We start from the raw sequence: 26341 nt of genomic DNA, 5'->3' as shown, positions 1-26341 counted from the left end.
GCGTCCCCCGCGCTCCCCAGGACCGTGCCACCTGCCCGCTAGCTCGCAGCACTAACGCTGCCCACAAGCCAACATGCTGCCGAGACTGGGCGGCCCCGCGCTGTCGCTGCTCCTGCCGTCGCTGCTGCTGTTGCTGCTGCTAGGCGCGGGCGGCTGCGGCCCCGGAGTGCGCGCCGAGGTGCTGTTCCGCTGCCCGCCCTGCACGCCCGAGCGCCTGGCTGCCTGCGGACCCCCGCCCGACGGGCCCTGCGCCGAGCTGGTGCGAGAGCCCGGCTGCGGTTGCTGCTCCGTGTGCGCACGGCTGGAGGGCGAGGCATGCGGCGTCTACACACCGCGCTGCGCGCAGTCGCTGCGTTGCTACCCCAATCCTGGCTCTGAGCTGCCCCTGAAGGCGCTGGTCACCGGCGCGGGTACCTGTGAAAAGAGTCGCGTGGGTGCTACCCCACAGCAGGTTGCAGGTAATGCGGACTAGTTTGGGAGCGGGGGAATCTCTCAGCGGGATCTCCTGGCTAGCAGCCCTCACGTGGGAAAGGAGAGTCTTGACTGGACCCTGGGACTGTTGTAGACGAGAAAGAGCCCAGTCCTTGATCTGATCCAGGGAAACTCTTGAGTGCCGGAACCCGAAAGACAGGAGGGAGACTGGAGGTTGAACAAGCGGATTTTGATGGAGTAAATGAGGAGGGAGAGGAGACACCGTGTCTCTACGGTCTTCCCTTGGTGAAAGTGACCCTCACCTCTACTCTGGCGGTACTTAGTGGTGAGGAGAGTGTTGGTCAGATCTAGGGGCGGTGGGATGGGGATGGGGGCTGTGGGAACTTGAAAGTTATTTAGAACACAAGTTGAGTCACCGACCACCGGTCGAATGTTCCCCGATGGGAAAACTACTGGGTGGCCGAGGCTACCGGGCGCAGGTGACACCGCAGACCTCGGGTGAGAAGGGATCGCTTGGAGGGACTCTTCCTTCTGGTATTGGGAGGTGAGAATAAAAAGACGTGTGTCTTTTAAAGGGTAAGGTTGCACGTGGAAAATGGAGGGGCTCCATCTGTGTAACTTTAGCCGGTTCGCCAGCTGCATTCCGGCACCCTGGCAGCCAAGCTGAGCATCTGGGTCTCAGGTCTGAATGCTGGAGCAGCTTGGGAACCTTGAAGCGACAACTCTCAACATGGGTGGGTGTCAACACCCTACCTCCTCCTGAATCTAGGGAACTCTTCCTATACCACAGAATGGGAAAGGTGGGGTTCTTTGTTAAGGAGCCCCTCTTTCCCAAAAAGTTTACTTGAGAGACACAATCCGGTTGCGAGGAGTTCACTTTTTTTCTTCTTTATAAAAGCCTCCTGCCTCTTCGGTCTGGAGAAAGTTGTAATTGTTTTATTTTGTCTTGGAGACAGTGCAAATTGTGCCCACTATTCGCTAATGTTTAAAAGGAGACTTTGACCAGTTTCTCAGAGGTGTTGCTTTAAAAGAGAGAAAGGGAGAAAGAAAGGAAGAAAAAAGAAAGGAAGGAAGGAAAAAGTACAAACACTGTCGCTGCTTTTCGATTTCTTTGTGCGCCCCACTCTTTCCCTTGGTCTGCTTATCGCTCCGCCCCTTAGAGTTAGAGGTCAGCTTAAGCCTTCTAGCTGTTGGGACATTTTTGACCTTGAGTACCGAGCAAGGTGGGGCTTCCTCTGATTGGAGTCCCAGGGTTTCTTTCTTCTTTCTTAGCTTGCCTTGGGAGTAATCCTTGCCTTTTGCTTCTAAGTAATAATAAAAAGGAAAAGAATTCCATTCTCCATGCCTCCCTACCTCATCATCTTCCTCAGCAGAGTAACCCAAAGGCTATGCAGAATCCTTCAGATTTTGACCATTTTATTAAATCGTGGTGTACTTTCCTCTCATGGTCTTAATGCCCCTCCCCCCAACTGCTTTCATTCTAAGCCTGAAATCCAGCCTTTCTGCTTCCCAAGACAAGGTTGGAGTCTCTCGCAGGCAACAGATGTGGCAGCTTCCCTGGGTCACTTTTCCTTCCTGGAGGCGGGGGAGGGGGTGGAGTGGGGTGAAGGGGGTTGTCAGGGGAGCTAGGGGACAATGAGGTGAGTTCATGGGAAGAATGTCACTCTGGATTTTCTGCCTGGTTATGGGCGTCTCTTCCACCACTCATCCCAGCTGCTGCCTCAGCCTTCGCCCAAGGGACAGAAGCCTTCCACGTTTCCCTCCCATGTTCCTGTCTGGAAGAGGGGGCATTAACCAAGGTAGGGGTTGGGCTGGGAACTGGAAGGTTAGATATACTTGAAAGCCCTGGTCAGCAGAACTGCAGGGCTGTTAAAGAAGTCGTCTGGGCAGGAGCCTGGTTTTGCAAGGGTGTCTGTGGGAGAGGCTTTTGAGTTGGGGCAGGGACCAGGGACTCCGTATGGAGAATGTTGAAGTCCCAGTTGTAGGGAGGGGATATCACACATGGTCCAGACAGATCTTAGCAATGAGGGCCGCTTCCCCCCCCCCCCCCCCCGGTCTTTCACCCATCTCTCTGCTCTGAAGGCTGAGCCCCCCCCTCCCCCGCATCACCAGCATTCCTCTTTGAGCAGGTTGCTTTTGAGAATTTTAAACATACCCTCTTATTTCCACGCTGCGCAGCCCAGCAGTTCCGGCTTTGCTCTTAGCTCTTTTGTCTTTGTTCCCAGGGACTCAGGGGCTGTATTGCTGGCTTCCTGGGGGATGGCAGGAAGGCAGGGGGTGGGGGTGGGCACGTCGGAGGGTAGAAGTGGCTGGTGGTGATCCTGCATCCCAAGAGGTGATGGGCTGGGCCTCTTTGGTTCATAGGAACAGAAATCAGGCTGGGAAAGCCTGAAAGAGGAATGAAAAGGGAACTCCGAGGACCGTTGCAAATCCATGCTTGCTTTCTAAGGGTCTTGGAGGGATTAAGGCCCTAGGCAGGAGAACCTAAAATAATCTCTGGGGGGGTCACAGACTAGGGGGTGTAGGCTTGGGCCAACCTAAGCCCTTTCAGAATTCAGGCCAAGCTGGTTCCTCAGCATCTCCCCTGTCTCCTGTCCCCCATCCCCCCCTCCCAGTTTCATACAATGCAGGGGATTATGCTGAGGGGCGGGGCCGCCCTAGTGGCCGTCTGGCCTTTAGCACATATAAAGGTGCTATAGAAATGTTCAGTCATTTAAAGTCCCAGAGCCACAAGGGCTGGCCTGCTGATCGGTGGTGAGTGGGGAGGCCTGAACCTTCAGCCATTGAGAGGGGACCCTGATTTACAGCGGCTCACTTGGGCTTCCAGATCAAGGGGGAGAAAGCCACAGCACTTCTGGCTAGGAGTACTGCTTTGCATCTCGTCTTGCATAAATTTGCATACCGAGTTCAAAATGGTAAAACAGACTCTGCAATGAGTGGGGCTCACTGTCTCCGCTGATTCCTAGCACTGCTTTCCTCCTCCCTGTCCCTAGACTGCACCTCGCTGAGGGCCACCAAAGGACGAGGCTGCACTAACGGGCTCCTGGAGTTGGGAACTGAGCTGGGTGTGGCTCTGTACCAAGGCAGCAGAGTCAAGGCAGTGGAGGGGACCAGGGAGGCACACAACTGTGGCCCTGGCCTGCCTTGGCCCAGGGGCTAGGATTGGAAGCAGCAGCGACGTCAAGTCTTTGTTCCGACTTCATTCCTCACCTTCTACCACTGTCAGAAATGTTCCTGCGTAGTTTCCTTCGTGTGACAGTGATGACCCAGTTCTTCAAGAGGTGGAAGGAAGCCTGAGCAAGGACAAATCCCGTGGACTGGCAGAGACGGTTTAGTGGGTAGTAAAGATGTCTACTACCATAGCAACCTGAACTTGACGCCTGGAACCCATGTAAAGGTGGAAGGAGAGCCTGCTCCATGGGTGCCCTTTGACCTTCACACATGTGCCATGACATGTGGTCCCGCCTTCCCACAAACACAGTAATAACAAATAATGAAAAAATTTAAAAACTAGAAATTGACTGGGCAATGGCAGCACATGCTTTTAATCCCGGAGGTAGAGAGGGAGGCAGAGGCAGGCAGATCTCTGAGTTCGAGGCCATCCTGGTCTACAGAGTGAGTTTGAGGATAGCCAGGGCTGCACAGTGAAACCCTGTCTTGAAAAAACCAAAACCGATCCGCTCCCCTCAAAGACACCCCCAAAACTTTGTGTAATAACTCTAAAAAGATGTTATAAACTTCCAAAGCTCTTTAGCCAAACAGGGTAAGGCTACTTGAAATTAGAACAGGTGGGAGAATTGGGAGAGGGAACTCACTGGCTGCATTTCTGAGAGGTTTCTCTGCAGGGTGGCTCACAGATGGTTGAATTTGCTAGCAAGCCAAAGGAAGAGGGAGGCTAGGATGGCTCTCACTGTCCGCCTACCTTGTGCTACCTATCCAGGCAAAGCATTTCCTGAAGACGGGGTGGGGTAGGGTGTGTGGGGGGCAGGTCAGTGAAAGTAAGCCTATAAAAGTATCCCAGGACTGGTGAGATGATTCAGCGGATAAAGACACTTGCTATGCGGGCCTGATGCCCTGAGCCCAGTCCCCAGAACCTAGAGTGCAAGGAGAGAACCAGTCCCTTCAAATTGTCCTCTAACTTCTAGAGCTGTGCAGTGGCACCCCGCCCCCAGAACAGTAGTCGTAGCCGTGGTTGTAGTTGTAATTATAACAAATGCCGCACGCCTTTAATCCCAGCACTCGGGAGGCAGAGGCAGGCGGATCTCTGTGAGTTCGAGACCAGCCTGGTCTACAAGAGCTAGTTCCAGGACAGGCTCCAAAACCACAGAGAAACCCTGTCTCGAAAAAACCAAAAAAAAAAAAAAAAAAAAAAAAAAAAAAAAAAAGAAGAAGAAGAAAAGAAAAGAAAAGAAAAACAAAAAACAAATGCCTCAGATTGCTCAGAAGCAGGAATCTATCCACTCAGCATCAGACATTTCGGGGCTGACTTGGAGAGGCCTCATGATCAGGTGAGCTTCTGGTTGGTTCTCTCCCTGGCTCTTCACTGTTCTAAAATGTCAGACAGGTTGCTATTAGAACTGCCAGGAAGCTCGGAGAACCCTTCCTGCTGACGGAGTGGAGGAGAGGGTAAATCACACGGAAGGTAGGGCCAGCACTGCTAAAGGGACCGGAGGAAGGCAGACACTTTTAGTTCATTGGTTGGCTCGCATGCCACAGCTGTCTACCACTGTGACTGCATTTATAGTGTTCGCCTTTTTTGTCTCCAGCTCTTTCTTGCTTTTATGCTGTCCTTGAAGTCTCTGTAGCTCCCCTTCCCCCACCTCCCGTGATTGTCTCTGCCTGTGCCTTCTTCACAGCTGGCCCAGCTGGAATGCTTGACTCCATGGTGAGTAGGTGGATACTGTTCAGAAAAAGTAGCATGGGTAATCCATTGGTCCCAGCCTTCAGCTCCAGTCTGAGGGAGGTGTAGAAGGTGACCTGAGACAGGAATGTTGAACAAAATGCAGATTCAGAATGAAAGGTGGGCAGGGGCTGGTTCAGAGATGGGACTTCCATGGACAGGGGACGTGGCACTTTGTTCCTAAGGGCAAGTAGTGCAGCTTTTTAAAAATGGAGCCAAAGAGGAGGAAGTTATAGATGCTTCACTAGGGAACCCGAGATCTGGCTGGCAGATGTTCCAGGCCCCTCAGCTTCTCTTTGTTATCTCTGGCTGGTGTTTTCCTGAGGTGGCAGGGAGCCATCAAAGATGGGTCAGCCCCTCTTGTGGCCTCATTCTTTGCGTCCAGTTTTCCTCCATCACCCTAGGGGGGGGAGTTGTGGATTTTTTTTTTTTTTGTTTTGTTTTGTTTTCAAGATAGGGTTTCTCTCTGTAGTCCTTGTTCTCCTGGATCTTGCTCTGCAGACCTGGCTGGCATCACACCCACCAAAATCCACCTGCCTCTGCCTCCTGAGTGCTGGGATTAACCACCAACCAGCTGGGGGGGGGGGGTTCTGTACTTTCATCCGAGGTGTCTTCATGGGCTCAGTGGAGGTACCAAGTTAAGAGCTAGGAGTTTTATTGGCTTCCTGCTGCTGAACCATCTACCCCTGTGGTCAAGCCAGGGTTGAGCTATTGGCAGAAAAATACTTCTGAGCCTCTGGGCCACAGGCTTTGTTCCTGGATGCCTGTTGCACATAGATGACTGGTAGGTCATAGGACACCATGACTGGCTTCGGTGAGGGAGAGGACATTTTTAAAACATAAGGGGCCAGCATGTGATGAGTGATAAGATAAAGAAGACAGAAGGGGCACACAGTATCTGGAGAGAGATGACTGTGTGACCAGCAGCTTCTGGGGGAAGTAAACTGGCTTTTGCTTTCAGACTAACCTGGTCCCAATGCAAACATCATGTCTATTGTCTGTGTGGTAGCTGGGTTGGATGGCACATGTCCGGAATCTCAGCACTTGGGAGACGGAGGCAGGGTCAGTCCAGAGTTAGAGGACCGTCTTGGCTACAATGTGAGTTCCATGACCGAAAACCAAAACCAAAGCCACAAAAAACTCATGATGAGCGTGAGCTTTTCTCAGAAAACAGGCTTTGTTAAGTAGGGATGATTTTGATTTCTTTCAGGGTGTGTATATTAGGTTAGTTGTAACCAGGGTGGGGTGTCACACACATTAGTTGTGTGCCTTACCCATAATTAATTGTTGTACGTATTAACTGACTTAATCTTGACCAGTGACATTTTTGCTGTTTTGTTAGCTGGCCCTTAAAATGAAGGCCAGACTGGACAAGTCAGGTGGGCTGCTCATTTCTTAAGGACCCAATCCCACATGTCAGCCAGGTATCTAGATGTAAGAGGTTTAATCTCTTTGAACCTCTGTTTTCTTATGTGTATATAAATCTGAAATTGGTGGTGCTTATGACCCTACTGGGTTACCTTGCATGGGTGTGTGTCAAAGTGGATAACACAGCTAGGCATAGTTTATGATGATTATCTTAAGGAGGCGGAAGCAGGAGGATTGTAATGAGTTTGGGGTTTCAAAACAAAATGTTTTAGTTCCTTTTCTAGTTGCTGTGATGAAATTCCCTGACAAAGGCAATTGAGGGAGGGCAGAGTTAATTCTGGGCAGGTTCAAGGGTACAATCCCTCACAGAGGGGAGGTCACAGAGGGGAGGTCAAGGCAGCAGCAGGAAGTAGAGGATAAATACTGTCCTCAACTCACTTCCTCCTGTTATACAGTTAAGGATCCCAGCCCAGGGAATGGTGCCGCCCACAATGCGCAGGTTTTTCCACATCAATTAAGTTGATTGAAATAACATCTTTCAGGCATGCCTAGAAGCCTGTCATCTCTCGTTTGATTCTAGAACTCATTGAGTTGACAGATGAAATCACACAAAACAAAACAAAAAAATCAACAACAACAAAAAAGTAGAGAATGCACGTCATGCCCAGTGTTTGCTGTCTCTGCAAGTGCCACTTAATTTTCCACCTCTTGGTGCGGGAGAATTGTCTGTATTCTGTCAATCATGTTTTAAATAAACGCTGATTGGCCAGGCAGGAAGTATAGGTGGGAAAACCAGAAAGGAAATAGAAATGATGTAATGAGAACAGGAGAATTCTGGGAAGGAGGAAGTTGATTCCTCCCACTCCTGCCCAGACCACCGAAGCAGCAGGATGTGACCTGCCCCACTGAAAAAAGGTACTGAGCCACATGGCTAACACAGATCAGAAAAATGGGTTAATCAAGATGTAAGAGTTAGCCAGTGAGAGGCTAGAGCTAATGGGTCAATCAGCTTATAATTTATGGAGACCTATGTGCGATTTTCTTTGGGGCTAAACAGTTGTGGGATACAGGGTGGGACAGAAACCCCAACAGGCAGACCCCCGATCGTGCTACAATTTCCTCACCTAGAGAAGGAGTAAGTCCAGCTCTCTCTGACCTATGTTCCGTGGGCTTTAGAGAATCCTTTCGTGGACGGGGTAATGAAACTGCACTTTAACTCAATATAAAACCAGCTGAGAAGAAATGGCTTGCATTTCTTCTGTGTGAGTTAAGCTTTTTGAGTGCATTTTGGGACCTGTGTCCAGATTTCTGAGACTGAGCGTTCCAGGACTATAGTTCACACTTGACAGTGCCCAGAGGGACAGAGGTGACCCTAGGGATTGGACTCTTGGGTTCTTACGCCAGCATTTCTGTTCATTTAGGGGTTGAGTCCTGCCTTCACACAGTCAACCTGGGTGCTTAGCCTTCCAGCTGGCAGAGTTTGGAAGACTGGAGAATAGCTGAGGTGTCACTGGGCAAGGATGGTCATAGTGGAACGCCCTTTCTCTGCAGGTGTTCCTCACGGGAAGCTGACTAGATAGAGCAGAGTCAGACACTAACACAAGTGCTGCACACACTTAGCACACATGGGTGTGCAGTGGTCAATCCCGGTAAAGAAGGCTGAGATCCCCCTTTTCGTTCCCGGGAAGTAGACACTTTCGGGTCTGGTGTCTCTGAGGCTAGGGTGCCAGGAGTTTGAACATGATCCTGGCAAAGAATTTGAATGTTCTCTCCAGGACAGTGTTTTCTTACTACATGGCCTCCAGAGCTGAGCTCACTGCTGATACCGACTGCTGCCTGTCAGCTTTCGGGGAAGAGTGATCCGCAGGGTGTGTTGGCCTGGACAGGACTTTCTGAGAACTGGGGCCTTGCCTAATGTTTGAAGGAATGGGAGCCTGTATGTTTTCAGACAACTGTTTTTAGGCATCTGACTGAGACAGGCCTCCAGGAAAGCAGGGGTGGTCAGCACATACTTAGGTTGGAATCCAGGACCCTGGGGAATCTGGGGTGGATTAGACCCTGAGGGCCTTCAAGGTGGGGATGGGTTGTGAGACCAAGGGTATGTGTGGGGCTCCGGTTTCTCCAGCATTCCTGCCACAATGAGCAGAATGAGGGACTTTTTTCTTTTCCCTTTTCTCTAGTGGAGAATAGACCATCCCCCATCCCCTCCTCCTCCTTGGCTCCTAGCCCCCTCCCCTTCTGTTCCTTCACAAAGCCAAGGAAGATCTGGGCTGGCTCAGCCTGAGTGTCAGTCAGGACTCAGAGGGAGACCTTGCTCAGACAACTGGCTTTCCGGGAGGGAGAGCAGTCTAGTCCACTACAGTTAGACATTTTTTTCCTTTTTTTTTTTTGAGGAGGGTAGGCAGTTGGAAGCCTTGAAGCCCTTCTGGCTGTCTGCCCCACATCCCTTCCTGGCTGTCGGGAAGCAGGGCAGAAGTGAAGATTGGGGAGAAGGGGACGGGTTGGCATACCTCCAGGTGCTGGGCAGAGAAATTAGCCCACAGACCCTGGTGGAGTTGGCTGGGAGCGAAGCCTGGGGGGGTTCTAATTAGTGGACGGGTGTAGGTGTGTTAGCCTATGTTCATTCAAGGAACTAAACAGAGCCAGGATGTCGAGGAGGGAAGGGGGCTGGGGGCCCTGAAAGCTTTGGCAGGTTGTTGGAGCTTGGAAGACTTGAGGAGCCTATTTAGTGTGTTCATCCCGGTGGGTTGAAAAGATGGGGGGGGGCTGGCTTCCAGCTGGCGGGGTCCGAGTTAGACTGGGGGTGGGAGAGAGCTGGTAGCCAAGGTGCCATCTCGGCGGGCAGACGCTAAGTCAGGGACAGTTGGGAATGACTTGCTGCAGACATTTCCTTCCACAGCTCAGAGTCAGATGAAGAAATCAAGGCTGCATTCTGGGTCGAGCGCCAAGGCAAACCCATGGCCCTGGCTTCTAGTCCCTGTGCTCTCTTCCACCAGCGTTAATACATGCACAAAGTCAGTGGGGTATATACTGCTTCCTGGAAAAGTTCGTTTTCCCTGGGCAGCAGTAATTAAGGGATAACTTCTCAAAAATGTTCCTTTATGCAGCTCCCCAGGGAGTTTCTTCAGGGACTATTGTCTCTACTTCTGGATGGAGATACCCAGTCTCCCCTGGGAGCTGAACTTGCTTTCTGAAGCGCCCAAAGCCAAGAAAAGATAGAATAGCAGTTCCCCCGGTGTCCCGAGACTGTCCCCTGTCACTGGTAATGCTGACTGACTGTACCAGCAGCCAACTGTAGGAGGTGTGCCAGACAGGGTAAAGGGTCAAGTGGGTTGGGCTTCCTGAATCGGAAAGGCTTTTGTGGTTGAGTGAGACCACCTGGCATATTAACTGATAACCCTCTTCCCCAGGGATTGAAATGTCATGGTTGTCTTTCCTTTCCTTAACAATTAGAAGGCTTCTCTAGGATCACGAATTATAGGCTCAGTGTCCTTTATTTATGGCTAGAAACCAAATATGAGTGAGTACATCCTCCGATCCCTTCCTTCTTGCCCTACCTCAGCAGAGGTCAGGAGGGAGTCAGTGCCTGTTTAGACCAAGTCTGATTGGTCATCTCAAGAACTCTGATGAGGTGTAGCAGGGGGTAGAGGTCGGGGTGGGAGGTGGGGTGGGACTGGGCTCAGTAGGTAAATGCACTTGCTATGAAAACTCTAGGATCTAAGTTTGGATTCCCAACACCCACGTGTTAAAAAAAAAAGCTGAAAGCAGTCACAAGTGCTTATAGTGGAGGTGTGGATGGGGAGTAGGGGTGGGAGGGCAGAGACAGGAGGATCACTGGGGCTTGTTGGCCAGCCATTCTAGTTGAAGCCCACCAAGCTCCAGGTTCAGTGAAGAAGCCTGTCTCCTCAATAAGAAGACAAAGGAGGGTGTCTGGGGTAGCGTGTTGTTTGGCAAAGCTTTAAGGGAATCCAGAGCTTGGAGACTCTGAGGATTTCCAGTGGGCAATCATAGCCGTTGACATCTTCCCAAACTATGATTCTTCTGGTAGCTTGATGGCCCATTTATGTCCCAGAAATGAGGATTCTTTTTAAAATTACTATTATTAGTAGTACAAGTGTACGTGTGTGCATGCATGTGTGTGTGTATGTGTGCACGCATGTACATGTGTGTGCATGCGTGTGTACATGTGTGCGTCAGGTAAAGGAGTTTGCATATGTCATAGAGCACATGTGGAGGCCAGAGGACAACTCCGTTGAGTTGATTCTCTCCTTCTACCTTTATGTGGCTTCTGGGAATCAAATTTAGGACAGCATGCATGCAGAGCGAGTGTCTTTACCCACCGAGTCATCTCATGGGCTCAGATGTGAGAATTCCTGCTTATGGTTCCATCCCTTGTCTCTAGTTTGGATTGCTGCTCCTTCACCCAAGAGAGCACGTCAAGGGGGGTGATGGATGTGATGTAGTGTTCGATGAGTCACGGATCGTGAACGTTGAGCTGAAGCACGAGGAAAGTACGGTGACCTATTTAAAGACGCTCATTTATATTCAGGACACTGGCGTGCTGGTTTGAGAGTGTGGCTGGCAAGCCTGGACACCCTTGCAGGTCTTACAGTTCTTTCTGCTTCCTCCGGGTTCAGTGTGTCAGTGCGGAGTACCAGGGAGGAGGTCCTCAGGAGGGGAAGGAGGTGGAAGAGTGGTCGGAAAGGTCAGTAGGTATCACTTTCCTGGATCAGGACTGTGGGGGTCACGTCGTCAGAATCAAGTGTAGGGGACAGTGGTTTAGATATAGGCCCTAGAAGAAACACGTGTCCCCCCAGTCTCACGCTGTTATGGCTAACTGCTTTTAGTTTACCACTAACCACGCTTGCTGCGGTAGAGGCCTAGACGGTGTGGTGTTAAAGAGAACAATGAAGTAGGAAGGTACTCCAGGGAAGGACATGGGATGTTGTCACCATAATTAGCTTTTCTAATGTTTAGGTGACAATTGAGTACACACTGCACCGGCTAGCAGCCTACTGCCATCCCACCTATAACACAAGAAAAATACTTTAGAAGTTAAATATTGTCCAAGTGCTGAAGTCAGAAGAGATGTATATGTATCTAATGCAGTTATGAGCAGGAACCCAGCCTTTGATCAAAACTCTAGGAAGATGTCCTCAAACGGTGAGGTCCCTTACAGAGGCAGAATTCACCATAGTCAAGTTCGGTAGGAATTGCTTCTGGAGGAAGAAAGCACACGATCTTCCAGAAAATCAAACTTCTGTTCTTCCTGCGGTGATGTATAACTTTTAGAATTTTATTTATTTATTTAGCGGGGTTATAATTACATCACTTCTGCCTTTCCTCTCATCCTTCAGAACCCTTCCGCTTAGCCACCTACCCTCTCTGCTCTTACATGTTCATGGCCTCTCTTGTGTACAGGTGCACGCACAGGTATGTGCACTCCTAAATATATAAATAAAGCCTGCTCGGTCCCTATCATGTTCCTCGTGTGCTTTTCAGGACTGACCATTTGGTATTGGCTAGCCGGTTGGTGCATTTGGTATAGGATAGCCGATTGATGCTTGCCTCCCTGGGGAAACCATTTCTCCCCTCTCTGTGTTCCTTACTTACCCGCGGTTCTTTCTCTAGGTTTGAATCCTCATAAACTTTAGCTCTCTTCCGTGCTAGCCCAGATGTGAGACTTTCATTTCAACAATAAATGTATATTTATGCCGGTTGTGGTGGCGCACGCCGGTAGGATTTGCTGAAGGAGGCAGAGGCAGGAGGATCACGAGTTCGAGGCCAGCCTGGGCTACACATTTAAGCCGGGCGGTGGTGGCGCACGCCTTTAATCCCAGCACTTGGGAGGCAGAGGCAGGCGGATCTCTGTGAGTTCGAGGCCAGCCTGGTCTACAAGAGCTAGTTCCAGGATAGGAACCAAAAAACTACAGAGAAACCCTGTCTCAAAAATCGAAAAAAAAAATGTATATTTACCTACCGATTTTTGTGTATTGCAGATATTTTTGGGTCGTTAATGACATGATTCCTTAGGACTTTCCCACAAATCCTTGCTGCTGTTTCCCCCTCCTTCATCTGCCTTATCCCCTCCATCCCCAATTGCCTCGGTGTTTTCCCATTTCCTCCTTCAGATCGCCTGAGCCCTGCTGGTCCCCTCTCAATTGCTCACCTCCCACCATGGTCCCTTTTTATGAAGTATACTTTTTAAGCCCTGGGGAAGCCGAGACCAAGTCGGTGTCTTTGAGGCTTCCATCCTTGAGGGGGAAGTTGAGTCCACGGACTCACTAATTTTTGTCTTTCGTATGCATTGCGTTCACGCGCGTGTGCCACGGTGGCCGTGTCAGAGTTCTCGTGTGAATTACCTTGCTATTGCTGTGATGAAACACCATCCAGAGGGATGAGTGTCATCATGGCAGCGAAGAGACAGGCCTGGCAGCTGAGTTGAAAGCCGAGAATCCCACTTTTAACTGCAAGCACGAAGCAAGGAAACTCAGTGGTTGGAGTCTTTTTACTCTCAAAGTCCACCTCCAGTGACGTTTTCCTCTGACAAGGGCAAAACTCCTGAACAGGTCCAACAGCTAAGGACCAAACATTCAGAAGCCAGAGACCCTGGGCGGCATAGCATTTAAACCTCCACAGGCCAGTCCTCCTCTACCACATGGGTCCTGTGAATTGAACCCAGGTTGTCAGGCCTGGTGGCGGGCCCCTTATCCATTGAGACCCGTATTCCTCCCCGCCCCTACTCCATTTTTGTCAATAGAGTAGACCTAAAGCACTAGGAAGGAAGTAGAGTTGAATTGCTAGGATGCTTTGCCCAGTGATGTCAAGTGGGTTTGCACCGTCAGTGGCCACACTACCCATTCTTCTTGGTTCTTCAAAGGCCCCTCCTAAGTTACCTCAGAGATCGTGTACCTCCCTCCCCGCTATTTGTCACTTGTTTTTAGTCTTTCTCGTGAATTTCCAAGTTAGGTGATTATCTGGATCTCTCCTCTTGTTTTTGGGGGGAGCAGAACCGCTCTCTTCCCACTGCCCCTTGGACATCTCTACCTCTTTGCATCTGCCGAGCCCCATACCACTGACACTTTGAGCTGCACCAGGATACACTTGACTCTCTTCTGTGGGCTGAACCATCTTCATTTTGTTCTTCTTGGGTCATTGACCCTCTGCCACCCTTTCTGCATCTTCCCCGACACATTCCTTCATGCCTCTGTGTCACAGAGAAATGGTGAGGGGCCCGTGTAGAGACTTATTGGTGGGCAAACCTTACCAGCGACATCGCGCCAGCCAGTGAAAGTGGTGTTGATGCCTGCTGTGTCAGTGAAGGCCTTGTCTAGTCAGTAGTGCTCTAGGGCTCCCCAAGTTTGTCCCTACCCTATTTAAGATAGGGGAGGAGCGGCTGGTGGCTGTCGTAGGGTTACTATTGCTGTGATATAACACCATGACCAAAAGCAGCTTGAGGAGGAAGGGATTTATTTGGCTTCCACATCCTGAGACACAGTCCATTGTGGGAATCCAAGGCAGGAACTCAAATCAGGTGGGAACTGGAGGCAGGAGCTGATGCAGAGGCCACGGAGGAGTGCTGCTTACTGGCTTGGCCCTCGTGGCTTGCTTAGTCTGCTTTCTTACAGAACACCCAGGACCACCAGCCCAGAGGCAGCCCCCCTCACAGTAGGCTAGATCCTCCCCCATCAATCACTAATTATGAAAATGCACTGTGGGGCTGGGCGGTGGTGCTGCACGCCTTTAATCCCAGCACTCGGGAGGCAGAGGCAGGCGGATCTCTGTGAGTTCGAGACCAGCCTGGTCTACAAGAGCTAGTTCCAGGACAGGCTCCAAAACCACAGAGAAACCCTGTCTCGAAACCCCCCCCCCCCCAAAAAAAAAAAAGAAAATGCACTGTGGGCTGGCCCACAGCCTGATCTTTTGGACGCATTTTCTCAGTTGAGGTTCCCTCTTTTCAGATGACTCCAGCTGTGTCAAGGTGACAGAAGACAAGTGAGTCCAGAGGGTGAAATGACTTATGAATATTTATCTTTGCAGTGCTGGGACTGGAACTCAGGGCCTTGTATATGCTAGCAAGCACTCTACTACTGAACTATGTATAACTCTGGCCCAGAGAAATGACATTTTTTTTAAATCTAAAAATAATAAGAAACAAAAACACCCAGTCTACTTCCCAGAATTGTGAATGCTGAATTTTGTCTGCTAGTATGTAGTACTTAAATAGTATCCCCCCCCCCCCAAGATAGGGTCTCAATATGTAGCCCTGGTTGTTCTGGAACTCAGTATGATGTAAACCAGGCTGTTCTCAAACTTGAAGATCCACCTGCCTCTGCTTCCTGGGTGCTGGGATTAAGATGTGCACCACTACAGCTGGCTCAGTAGCACTTTTTTTTTTAATCTAAAGAGATTTTCACAATATGATGAGTGGGGTGAACGGCTAATATCCGTATGCAGGTGTGTGTGTGTGATGGATGATCAATATTGTTCAGGTTCTTGACAGTAAATTGGAAAAGCTTGCTGTGTTGGCACACGCCTTTAATCCCAGCACGTGGGAGGCAGAGGCAGAAAGATCTCTGAGTTCTAGGCCAGCCTGGTCTACAGAGTGAGTTCTAGGACACCCAGAGCTATACAGAGAAACCTTGTCTTGAAAAACAAAATGGAACAAAACAAAACAAAAAACAACAACAGAGAGAGAGAGAGAGAGAGAGAGAGAGAGAGAGAGAGAGAGCGAGCTGTGGTTAATTTCTTCTGTCAGTGTTAGGTTTTGAATCTGTTGGTGTTCACACAGGTGAAAGCTCATCTTCACGGCTGCTGTGTGTTACTTCTTTATGTCACCCTATCCATTTGCCAACTGTAGCACTTTCTGGTCAGGATGTTACTAATTTACTAATGCAGATAGTTGAACAGTTTTTATGCATATACTCTGTGCACAAGTAGAATTTGGGAGTCAGGCACTTTCTTTCCGTCCCTGTGGCTTCTGGTCCAAGTGTACGCTAAGGCACACACTCCTTGCTCAGGCCTTTGGTCACTGAGTCACTTCGCCAGGTTCCTGGATGACGTGAGTGACCTGGAGGAGAAGTGTTCAAGGCTCATGGGAAGAAGTGTAAACTGATAGTGCTGTTTGACATCTTGATGTCGGTTTCTCTGGCTCTTCAAGGGCAACTCGGCTTGCTGAGCCCCAGAGGACCTGGGTTGAATTTGAGTATGTTTTGTTTTCTCAAACTGTCTGCCTCAGCTCTGACCCTCCGCAGGTCTTTGCGATTCCAGGAATGAACCCGGTGTTTATAAAGCAGCTCTTTTGAGTGTGTACAGGCAGGGAGGCTCCTGGGAGACTGTGCTTGCTCAGGGGGAGCCTGCGATGACACAGCAGTATGAAGGCATGCTCTAGAAAGCTCTGTGGTGCCTGGCCAAGGAGGGCAGCCCCTCTGCGTGCGTGCAAGCATTCATGTGTCTCGCCACAAACCCGGGAGCCAATGGCGAGAAAGCTTGAGTATTTATTTACCCGAGGCTTTCTTGCTCCAATAGAAGAGGTTTCTTTTTCTTCTCATTAAGCACTTCAAGAAAGTCCAGCAGAAGAATCACAGAAAGATGGAACCTTGGAAATGCCAGTGTTTGAGGGTTCTTATTTTAACAGGTTTTGGTCTTAGCCCCGGCTTGCTGCTTCTGGATCTCCAGGGCTTGGGTTCAAAACTATTTTTAGAGGTTTCATATGATCCCTCTGTGTAGTTGCGTTTGGAAACCATGACCTGGTCTAACTTCCTGTCTTACACTGATGCCAAATCCGGCTCAGCACCCCACCTGGCCTCCCTCACAGCACCAAGGGTAGCAAACTCAGGGTCAGAACCGTGACCCTCTGACTTTGAAGCCAGCACTGCTTATCCAACCGTGCTAGAGCTGAGTCAGGTTCTGGAGCTCAAAGACTGGTGATAAAGAATGTAGAGATGGGTGGGACCCCTCAGCCAAGCGGTCAGTGCTCTGCCCTCCTCTTTGCATTGCTCTCCCGTACAAGGAGAATGGTGTGCGCCTCCTTAGCTTTCCGCTTGACAGTATCTCCAGCTGGGCAATAACAGGCAGTACCTGTAGGATGCGTCCTGAGGCTTGTGGACCAAAACCCTGGCCCAGCCATTTCCTTCCACAAGCATGCTTCTGAGAGAAGGGCCGTCTGTTGTGGTCTGCTGGACAAGGAGACATCTTCCAAAGTATGGTGGTGGTGCCCAGGAGATGCCAGGCTTTGCTTGATTGGCTTCCATTCTGGGAGCAAAGGGGGACAAGAATGAGAGGTAGGACAGAAGCCGGATGTCAGCAGAGGGTAGGTGGACCTACCAACCCAGAGAGAGGGTCACTCACTGCTTAAACTAGTCTGTGTTCTGGGGACAAACGTATACCATGACAAACATTGCTCTACATCATTAAGATTCAGACACCTCATATATCATTTAGAATTTAGGAACACTTGATACTGTTCAGAATTCAGGCATCCCTGTGCACCGTTCTGTATCCAGGCATCTCTGTGCACTGTTCAGAATTCAGGCACCCCTGTGCACCATTCTGTATCCAGGCATCTCTGTGCACTGTTCAGAATTCAGGCATCCCTGTGCACCATTCTGTATCCAGTCATCTCTGTGCACTGTTCAGAATTCAGGCACCCCTGTGCACCATTCTGTATCCAGGCATCCCTGTGCACTGTTCAGAATTCAGGTACCCCTGTGCACCGTTCAGAATTCAGGCACCCCTGTGCACCGTTCAGAATTCAGGCATCCCTGTGTGCTGTTCTGGATTCCAGAGCTAGAAGCCACTGCTGCCTGCTGTCCCAGACCTATTGAAGAAATGAAGGGGGAAATACAATGTCACTTCAGAAGACTAAGGTCTTCAGGTTAGATATTAACCAAATGAACAAACGGGACTCCCTTTCTTCTAGGGAACAGTTGCTATGAAATGAAGGTGAGTGTAGTGGTAGTGATCAGCTGTTCAAAGGGAGGGACTACAGTTTTCACTGACACAGTCTGTTTCCTGTGTGTACTAGACATTTACCCACATAAGCTGGGTGCTTCTGAATCCCCCACCGTCGTCTTCCTTCCCTTTTTGCATAAATTCTGTAAATAAAATAAATTTAGACAAGTCCTATCTTACCCAGAGACTTCTGTTTAGCCGCAGAGAGCTTTGCTATTTAGCCACATACCGGATTTAAGTAACTAGCCAAGACATATAGTTCTTTAGTAGAGTGTGCAGCCAGACTGGGGGTACCATAGCCAGAACTACAAACGAAGAACGAAACCAAATCATTTACTTTAAACTTCCGCCCCATGCAAGAGTCTCCTTGAAAACAAACAAACGTATGTATATAAAGCAAACAATCAGGCCCCTCTTTCTCTCTTCCTGCAGTGTGTGCTGGCTCCCAGAACTGCAAAAAGTGAAAAGTGAAAAACAGGAAACAGAATATTACCCTCCCCCACCCCCAACAAACTGATGAGGCTAGAGAATTAAGAGTGTTTGCTGCTCTCGCAGAGGACCCAGGTTGTATTCCAGGCACCCACATAATGGCTCACAACAATCTGTGACTCCAGTTCCAGGGACATATGAAACCCTCTTCTGGCATCTGCAGATACTACACGAACATGGTGTACTCACATACACACGGGCAGAAAATCCGTGTACATAAAATGAAATGAATAATAACATCTTAAAAATAAAAATGGAGAAACATTACAGCGAGAATAATGGGAACTGTCTTCTAATTAGTTTTTTCCATGCATTTGATTATTCTGTTATTAGATATAAGCTACTTTCGCCCTACAGGGCAGACAATCTTATATTTTTGCATTCAAGAAACAGATTGTCAGTCTATCTTGTATAAAGCTTGATTTTTTTTCCCATGATGAAAGTTTGAATGAGGAGAGTAATAAAATGGTATTATGTTAGATCATAGCCTTATTCCCACTGCCCTGATGTAAGAGTCGTGAGGTCAAAAAAATGAAAGGGTTTAGCCCAAACAATGGAAGAATGAGGCCTCATGAGTCCGGAATTCAATTGGCTGGTTCTTGGGGTGCTTTGTCCATTTGAGTCTGATAATGAATTGTCTGTTGCCATGACTATTAGTAGAGAAGTTGTCTGAGGAGGAAGAAGAGGAAGAGCGCTAGCGTATGTCCGGGTTAAGTGCATTGTGGGAGAGACTGACAGCTAATGGGCCATGCGGATTTTGTGTCCAGCCAGGGCAGAGTTAGAGTTAGGAAAGCAACCAGCGCTCAATTCTTTGTGCTCTGATGTGCAGAAGCAGTTCTTGAATTGGGTCTGGAAGGCCTGCACCCGCTGAAGACTGGGAGTCTTCACCTCAGTGGTGCCTAAGCTTCCAGAGCTTGAGATCATCATGAGGCAGAAGGCTGGGAGGTTGTTTAGAATAAATACAAGGCAGGAAAGCAGAAGACTGATTGGTCTCCTAGGAAGACAGTGACGGCTTGAAGGCAAGGACTTGTTTTTTTGATCAAATCTAGGTAAGGACCAGGGCAACTATTCAGAATAAGAACCCTGGAGGGATTGCTTTTGGGTTCTTGGGATTTGTTTTTGCTAATAACAGTTTAGAATTTCCCACAGATCATGAACCATGGATTTCCAAGGGGAGCAGTGGGACCCCCCCCCATCCAGGGCTCTGACTTTCTTTATTCCATTGCCTACTTCTCGTCTTTCTGGAAAAGTTTTACTTCTTGTATATTATTATAACTGAAATTCCATACTTCTGTGTTGACCTGTTTCCTCAGTTGCTGTGTTGCAGAGAACAGCCGATGTTTACCAACCAGTAGGGAGACGTCTCAAGTCCCTACTGGTTACCTCAAAGCCTGAAGCCTTTTCCACCTAGATCTTGGGGGGCGATTAAGAAATGTTTCCTGTAGTGGCCTCTGTACATAGCCTGCTTAGCTGCACGTATAAGTGGTCGCTTAATAAAAACTGCTTGGGATCTAACTCTCTTAGGCAGAAAAGAATGCAACTTGGTATTTTTGTTCTGAGACAACATTCCATCTCTAGCCGAAATTCCCTATTTGGAATGTTTTTCCCGTGTGTCACTTCTGTAGCCATACATAAGAAAATGTATGGGTGGGGGATGCTTGTTCAGGTGAGGTAGGGGCCAATCTGGAAATAGCATCTATGAGTTCACCCAGATATTCCCATCATGCTTCACTCTGCACCACATGAACGGCTCTTGGGGATCATTCTAGCAAGATTGAGAAGCTGGAAGCCAATTGCTTTCTTTTTACAGATTATCAGTGGTGGCACAGAGAGCCTACGTTATTTTTTCAGGGCGTCGGTGCTGAGTGGAAAAGATGGACTTAGTCAATCAGACTTTGGCCTTGAACCCTTGAACCTCTTTGGCCAAGGATGATAAGAAGGCACAAGGCCTTTCTCAGCCTACCGTTATTTTGCTTTCTACTTGGCCAGCCTTTCATTCCTCTTCCCTAGGCTCCTACTTCCTGATGTATTTACTTGGGTCCGGCAAACTCTTCCAGAGAAAGAAATGGATGTCCTGCTGCCTCTAAAGGGGCCTGTGTCAACAAGCCATGCCTGTGGGTTTCTCCATCTTATTGGCATGTTTGCTGGTTGTGGTGAGATCAATGAAGGGAGAGTATGAAACATACCCTTGAATCCAGATGGCCTCTGTGAGGAGGGGCAAACTGGCTTTCACCTTGGGGAGGCTGGGGACCTCTCAGGACAGGAAGCCAGCTAGCCTCCCGGGAGAGAACTGCCCAGCTGACCCCGCTCTTCTGGGGCCTGGATCCAGCAAGGATTACATTAGGATGCTGCACGAATCTTAGGCCTTTTCACCTTTGGGGGCCCTTCCATAAAAACATTTTAAGCTGATAGCATCTGACCTTATAATTGCAAGTATATCAGTATTTTATCTTAAGACTTTTTGACTTAAAAAGTAATTTTTTTCTTCTGATTTTAATATGAACAAAAACATTTTCTAGGCATCTGTCTCCTGTCTCTACTGTGTCTAACGGACAAGTTTTCCCTGCTTGACTCTAGACCCGAGTACCTAGCATTTGAGAGTACCCCTCTCTTTGCAAATTTGTCCCCAGGGGATATTCTGGGCATTCAGTGTTGGCCTGACCTTGGAGACTCAGTCAAGGGATTCTTCAGCTACTATCTGTGGTTTAAATGCCCAGGAGGGCGTGGACACAATAGGCTGAGTGCCCCAGATGCCCTGGGGAGACCCTGTGCTCTGTTCTGGGGAGCTGTGGCCTGGTGTGGCTGTGGGTGGAGGTGGTGTGGCTGGAGAGGGTTGGCTGCTGCAGGAGAGCTAGCTCTGCCCGTGTGAAGGGATGGTGTGGAACAAACCCCTACTGATTGCACCTCAGCAGCAGGTGCAGCTTTGAGCACTGGTACCCAGTGACTGTCCCTGGCAGGGAAGAGCTGCATCCTCCCTTACTGAGTGCCATCTAGTTTCTGATGACTCAAATATGGCAGTATGCCTTGGCTTTTGCAGTCAGTTCTATCTCTTTCCAATTTGTAGTACTGCCTTGGAGGGGGAACGCTATACTGGTTCTCTGGGAACTATGTACCCTGCCTCAGTGTTTCTATAGAAGTACTTTTAAGAGTGATCTCATTTGGGGATAGAGAATTAAAAGCTGGGCAGAGTGATGCAAACACCCATTGTGCATACACCTAGATTTTACTGGGACTCGCGGGCTGTGGCTGGACTGACGGTGCATCCCCCTGGTTGCAGACCTGACCCCACAATTCCCATTCTGTCGTTCTATCCTGGAAAGACATGAATCACCCGTCCAGGAGCTGCTTCTAGAGTCCCCTGCATGCAGTAGGTTCTAAGACAGCCTGAGGAGACCAAACAGCCACTCCACAGCAGGCAGCTTGATTAGGTCCCATGCCTTGTGAGATGGTACCTCTACAGAGTCAAAGCTGTCATGCATGGGTCCTGTACTGGGGCCTCTTAGTGTGATGGGGTGCAACACACAGGTAGATGTCCAAACAGAGTAACAGCCAGTGGGATTAGTACCATAGCAGTGTAGGAGCCTAGGAGCCAAAGGAGACTTCCCATCAGGGAGGGATGAGCAAACAAAGAGCGATGGGCCTGGTTCTCACTGGCAGGTGGCTGTCTGTTTTATACCTACTCCCTTGCTAGCTCTGCCATGGCCCAGGGTGCTTATGGGAGGAATTTTTAAAACCTCACCCCTGTTCAGACTGTTGTGTTTAGACCACAAATGAAGGAGAACTTAAACTTGGGGTGGTTGTGGGTGAGTCCGGTAGATTCTAATGGACCCAGGGATGGCCTGTGTCCATTCTGTGTTGAGTTCTGTGGCTGTCTTCATCCTTCTGTGCACCTATGTCCCAGCTTAGGAGGATGAGGGCAGAACTGAAGATGGCTCTCCCATTTCTCTGGCGTCACACAGCCTGAGTTCGATCGTGGCCAGTCACGTGGCCTCTGGGCTCCGTGTTGTGTGTGAAGGGTGGGGGGTACCACTGGAACCTGCATCTATTTATCACTGCGCTCAGATGCCCCGCAGAAGCAGCGTCCAGGGAGAAATGCATTAGTTGGGGTGATAGTTTCAGTGGATTTCATCCACCGTCAAGAGGCAAGCAGTGCAAGTGGGGGTGGTGGCGGCTTGGCACATCCCAATCTGAACCAGAAAGCAGACTGGACCTGGAAGCAGGGTGGACCATAACCCTCAAAGGTCCACCCTCAACTCCCCTCTCCCAGCCTGGCTGCACAACCTCCCTCAACACTGCCACCACCTGGGGACCGACAGTTCAAACACAAGTCTGTGGGGGGGAGCATTTTGTATCTAGCCCATGATATAAAGAGTTACTGTGAGATGGAAATGGATAATCTAGCTAAGTTGTGGAGGGAGCACGGGCCCTGGACAGTGTTGTTAAGTCTTCTCCCTCATTGGTACCGCCACCCTCCTAGAGGTTAGGGTTCCGCAAACCCCCTCTCTTTGGGAAGCTGAATCTGGAAGTGCCTCCTCTCTTCTCCGCAGATAACGGTGATGACCACCCTGAGAGAGGTCTGGTGGAGAATCACGTGGATGGGACCATGAACATGCTGGGAGGCGGAAGCAGTGCTGGCCGGAAGCCCCTCAAGTCAGGCATGAAGGAGCTAGCCGTGTTCCGGGAGAAGGTTACCGAACAGCACCGGCAGATGGGTAAAGGCGGCAAACACCACCTCAGCCTGGAAGAGCCCAAGAAGCTGCGGCCACCTCCTGCCAGGGTCAGTGGAAGACTGGGATCTGCTGGAGGGAAGAGGGTGTGGAAAAGGGGAATCTGTCACGCTTGGGGAGGCTATCACACCATGTCCCATACGCTCCATCACAAATGAATAAACAAAAACCTAACAATATCACCGTATTTGATGACCTCTGAGCCACATGGCATGTCTGTCTCTAAAATGGTATCTGGAAATCTCTCCTAAAACCTTCTTCACGTGTCCGTTTGACTTTGGGACACTGGCAGGGAAATATCCAGGAGCGCAGACAAAGCCTGCTTCTCCTGGGTTGTGACGAGCTTCTTCCCAGCCCAGCTTTACTATCTGGGCAAATGACCCTGGTTAGGTCATGTTAGGAATGGAGCTTGGACCGGTGGTTAGTCTCGACATCAGGGACAGTAATTGAATTGGGTTGGGGTATAAATTGTCTGGGGACAATGTCTGAGCTGGACTGGTCTATGACTTGAGATGTAAATTCTAATCTTTCAATGAGAGCCCACTTTGACTCATTGAAGCTGTTACTGGAGTTATAAGACTCAGACGTCCACAGCCATAGGACTTCCTGGATGGGAAGGATGGCACAGTGGGCTTGGCCGCCACAGATGCTGCCCTACTAGCCGCTTGGTGTTGAGGGAGTCTGTAGACCTTGTCTAGTGTTAGTGTTTCGTGGGTTCCTTCTTCTCACCTCAGGTGTCCACTTTGCCTTTAGACCCCTTGCCAGCAGGAGCTGGACCAGGTCCTAGAACGCATCTCCACCATGCGCCTTCCAGATGATCGGGGCCCCCTGGAGCACCTCTACTCCCTGCACATCCCCAACTGTGACAAGCACGGCCTGTACAACCTTAAACAGGTGAGTGTGGGTGCCAGCCTTGGCTGGGAGGCCCTTGCTCAGCTCTGTGCTCTTGCTCTGCCTGCTTGTGATCTCGGAGGCTGAGCGTTGAGCCAGGATCAGGCTTCTTTAACCAAAGGAGGCTTCCGTCCTTGGCCTCGGGCAGGTCAGGGCCCTCTCCACTCTCTCAGCTGTTTTCTGTCAGCATGTGGTGTCTGTTGGGAAGGAGTACCCTAGAGAAGCGAGGGAAGTAGGTTCCAGGCCTTGCGCTTCAGCTTTTCCTGAGATCTGACCCCTGGGTCCTTCAGAGGCTGTCACTTAATAGGTTGGGTAGGAATCTAGGGCTTGCATTTTTAAGATGCTGCTGTGTGTTGTTAATGGAACATGAGCCGTATTCTTGGAATCCCCAATTTAGCCATTGGCCAGGTAACCTCTCTGATACCTGGTTATCTCAAGAGGTAGGAAATTGGGGATCAAGTACTGAGAATCTCCTAAACACAGCAGTCTGTTTATTAGCAAGGGCTAAGGAAGTTGAAGTAAACTCCCAGGATCCTTTGCCCTCCTGCTTCTCCGTATGTATATGTCCTTTTAGGTGGCCCACCCCTCACTTTCTCCTCCGCCTCACAACCTCTTATCCGGGAAGAAGAACCCATGCCTGCCCTTTAAGAAGGAGGAGAAGGGATGGGGTAGGGATGTGGTTGGCAGGAGTTGGGATGGGGAATGGAGACTGAACTGTTAGTGAGCAGACAACGATAGACTTGAGTGCATGTGTGATTTTCCAGGCAGCTTGGAAAAATTTAGATGCCAGGGTATAGAGACAGAACTCTCCTGGTCATCCTAATGGCCAGTCAGGGTTCACTGAAGGGATGGAGGTGTGGAGCCGGCAGCTGGGATACAAGACTCTGCTCTTCTGTTTTGGGTCTTGCTCCCTCAACTCCCCCTCCCTATGCCCCATGTGATACCAGCATTAGGAGCTGTTTGTATGCCTTTCCCACCAAGTGTAAGCTAATTGCATCAGTTGGAATGTGTGGAAGAAATAATGAACACTTCTAACGAGCAACAGATGTTCTGCTGTACCCCATGAGCCCCTACACACATTTACAACAGTGATTACTAAAGTTTATATGACAAGATCAGACACCCTGGATCAGAACACCCCAAGTTCAGGTCTCAGCTCTCTCCTTAGGAGCTGTGAACAAGTCACTGAACTAATCTTCGCTTCAGTTTCACGGCTGCAAAGTGGGGACATTAATGGCGCCCGATACACCAAGTGGTCGTGAGGATTATGTGACCGTAGATGTCACTCTAGATGTGAGACTGTCGGTGGGTGGAATATCTTGCTCGTGCAGCGCCCGGCACACACTCCACCATGATGTGAGGGTTTTCCTCTCACCATGGCTACACTCTCTCTATTCTGGGTCTCCACTGGAGCTGAGCCATTTCTTGATCTTAGTGTCTCCAACAGCCCTGGTGATGGGCGCAGCCTGTGGGCCTACAGGATCCACGTCCTTCCACTGTTGGCCATGGAGCATTTTCGGGTCACCTGTACAGGAATCTGCATTGTGACAAGCTTGCTGGTGCTCACTTAGAGCAGGGAAAGATTCCCGTTCAGTAGCCCCGCACCTGGGAACTGGCCAGCTCTGGGCCGGGTAAAGGGAAAGGGGAGGTGGTAACCTTCACATTTTACTCTTCTCACCTTGCAGTGCAAGATGTCTCTGAATGGACAACGTGGGGAGTGCTGGTGTGTGAACCCCAATACCGGGAAGCTGATCCAGGGAGCCCCCACCATTCGGGGAGACCCTGAGTGCCATCTCTTCTACAATGAGCAGCAGGAGGCCGGCGGGGCTCACGCCCAGAGGGTGCAGTAAAACCGCAGCTAGTCGGTGCCTGGCTCCCCTACCCCAAACACCAGCAGAAACGGAGGGTGCTTGGGTTATGGGTAGGGAGGATTTCTCACTTTTGACACATGTATTTATATTTGGAAAGAGACCAACACTGAGCTCAGAAGCCTCCCAGCCCCCCCTCCAGCTGCAAATAACCTGGGCCTCCATTCCTGCTTCTCTTGGGGAGGGGAAGGGTGGCACTGGGGGTGCTGGGTACAGCCTTGGGAATGGGGAAAGAAATTTTTATTTTTGAACCCCCGTGTCTCTTTTACTTAAGATTAAAGGAAGGAAAAATAAAGTGTGTGTCTTGCGTGGATCTTTTGGGTGTTCCGGGGAAGCAGCCTTAGAAGCAGACTGAGCCTCTTGTCCAACTTGGCCCTAACACCTGAAAGCACAGGAAAGTCACTTTCCCACCAAACCCAGGGACAGGAAAAATGCCTCTGTACCCAGATTCAGGTCTGTGATGGGACCCAGGATTCTGCTTCCCACCCCCTGGACTGCTCTTGCCGATTGTTTATAGGAAGATGAGTGGTGTAGGAGAGCATAGTATCTTCTGTAAGTGGAGACTGCTCATTCATTTTCCGGCTGCCCAGACCCAAATCATCACATAGAAACTATTAATTGTGACCAAAGAATGGGTAAGGAAAATGTGGTACATTTACACAATGGAGTACTACATAGCAGAAAAAAATGACATCTTGAAATTTGCAGGCAAA

At 49.8% G+C, this 26341-nt stretch overlaps 1 protein-coding gene across 4 annotated transcripts; it reads left to right on the top strand.

Moving 5' to 3' along the window:
• Positions 1-25914, top strand: Igfbp2 (insulin like growth factor binding protein 2). Of its 4 annotated transcripts, none has more exons than XM_057762252.1 (4): positions 1-458; positions 22690-22919; positions 23623-23763; positions 25446-25914. In XM_057762252.1, the coding sequence occupies exons 1-4, from the start codon at positions 74-76 to the stop codon at positions 25608-25610; spliced, it is 921 nt and encodes a 306-aa protein (XP_057618235.1). In that variant the 5' UTR covers positions 1-73; the 3' UTR covers positions 25611-25914. The 4 variants fall into 4 exon arrangements, with proteins under 4 accessions (XP_057618235.1, XP_057618236.1, XP_057618237.1 ...); XM_057762253.1 differs by lacking the exon at positions 1-458 and adding an exon at positions 2115-2231; XM_057762254.1 differs by lacking the exon at positions 1-458 and adding an exon at positions 7568-7615.
• The last annotated feature ends 427 nt before the right edge of the window (positions 25915-26341 follow it).

Source organism: Chionomys nivalis, chromosome 2 (genome assembly GCF_950005125.1).
Source record: "Chionomys nivalis chromosome 2, mChiNiv1.1, whole genome shotgun sequence".
In the NCBI taxonomy this organism is placed as follows: Eukaryota; Metazoa; Chordata; class Mammalia; order Rodentia; family Cricetidae; genus Chionomys; species Chionomys nivalis.
This window is presented reverse-complemented; position numbering and strand designations above follow the sequence as displayed.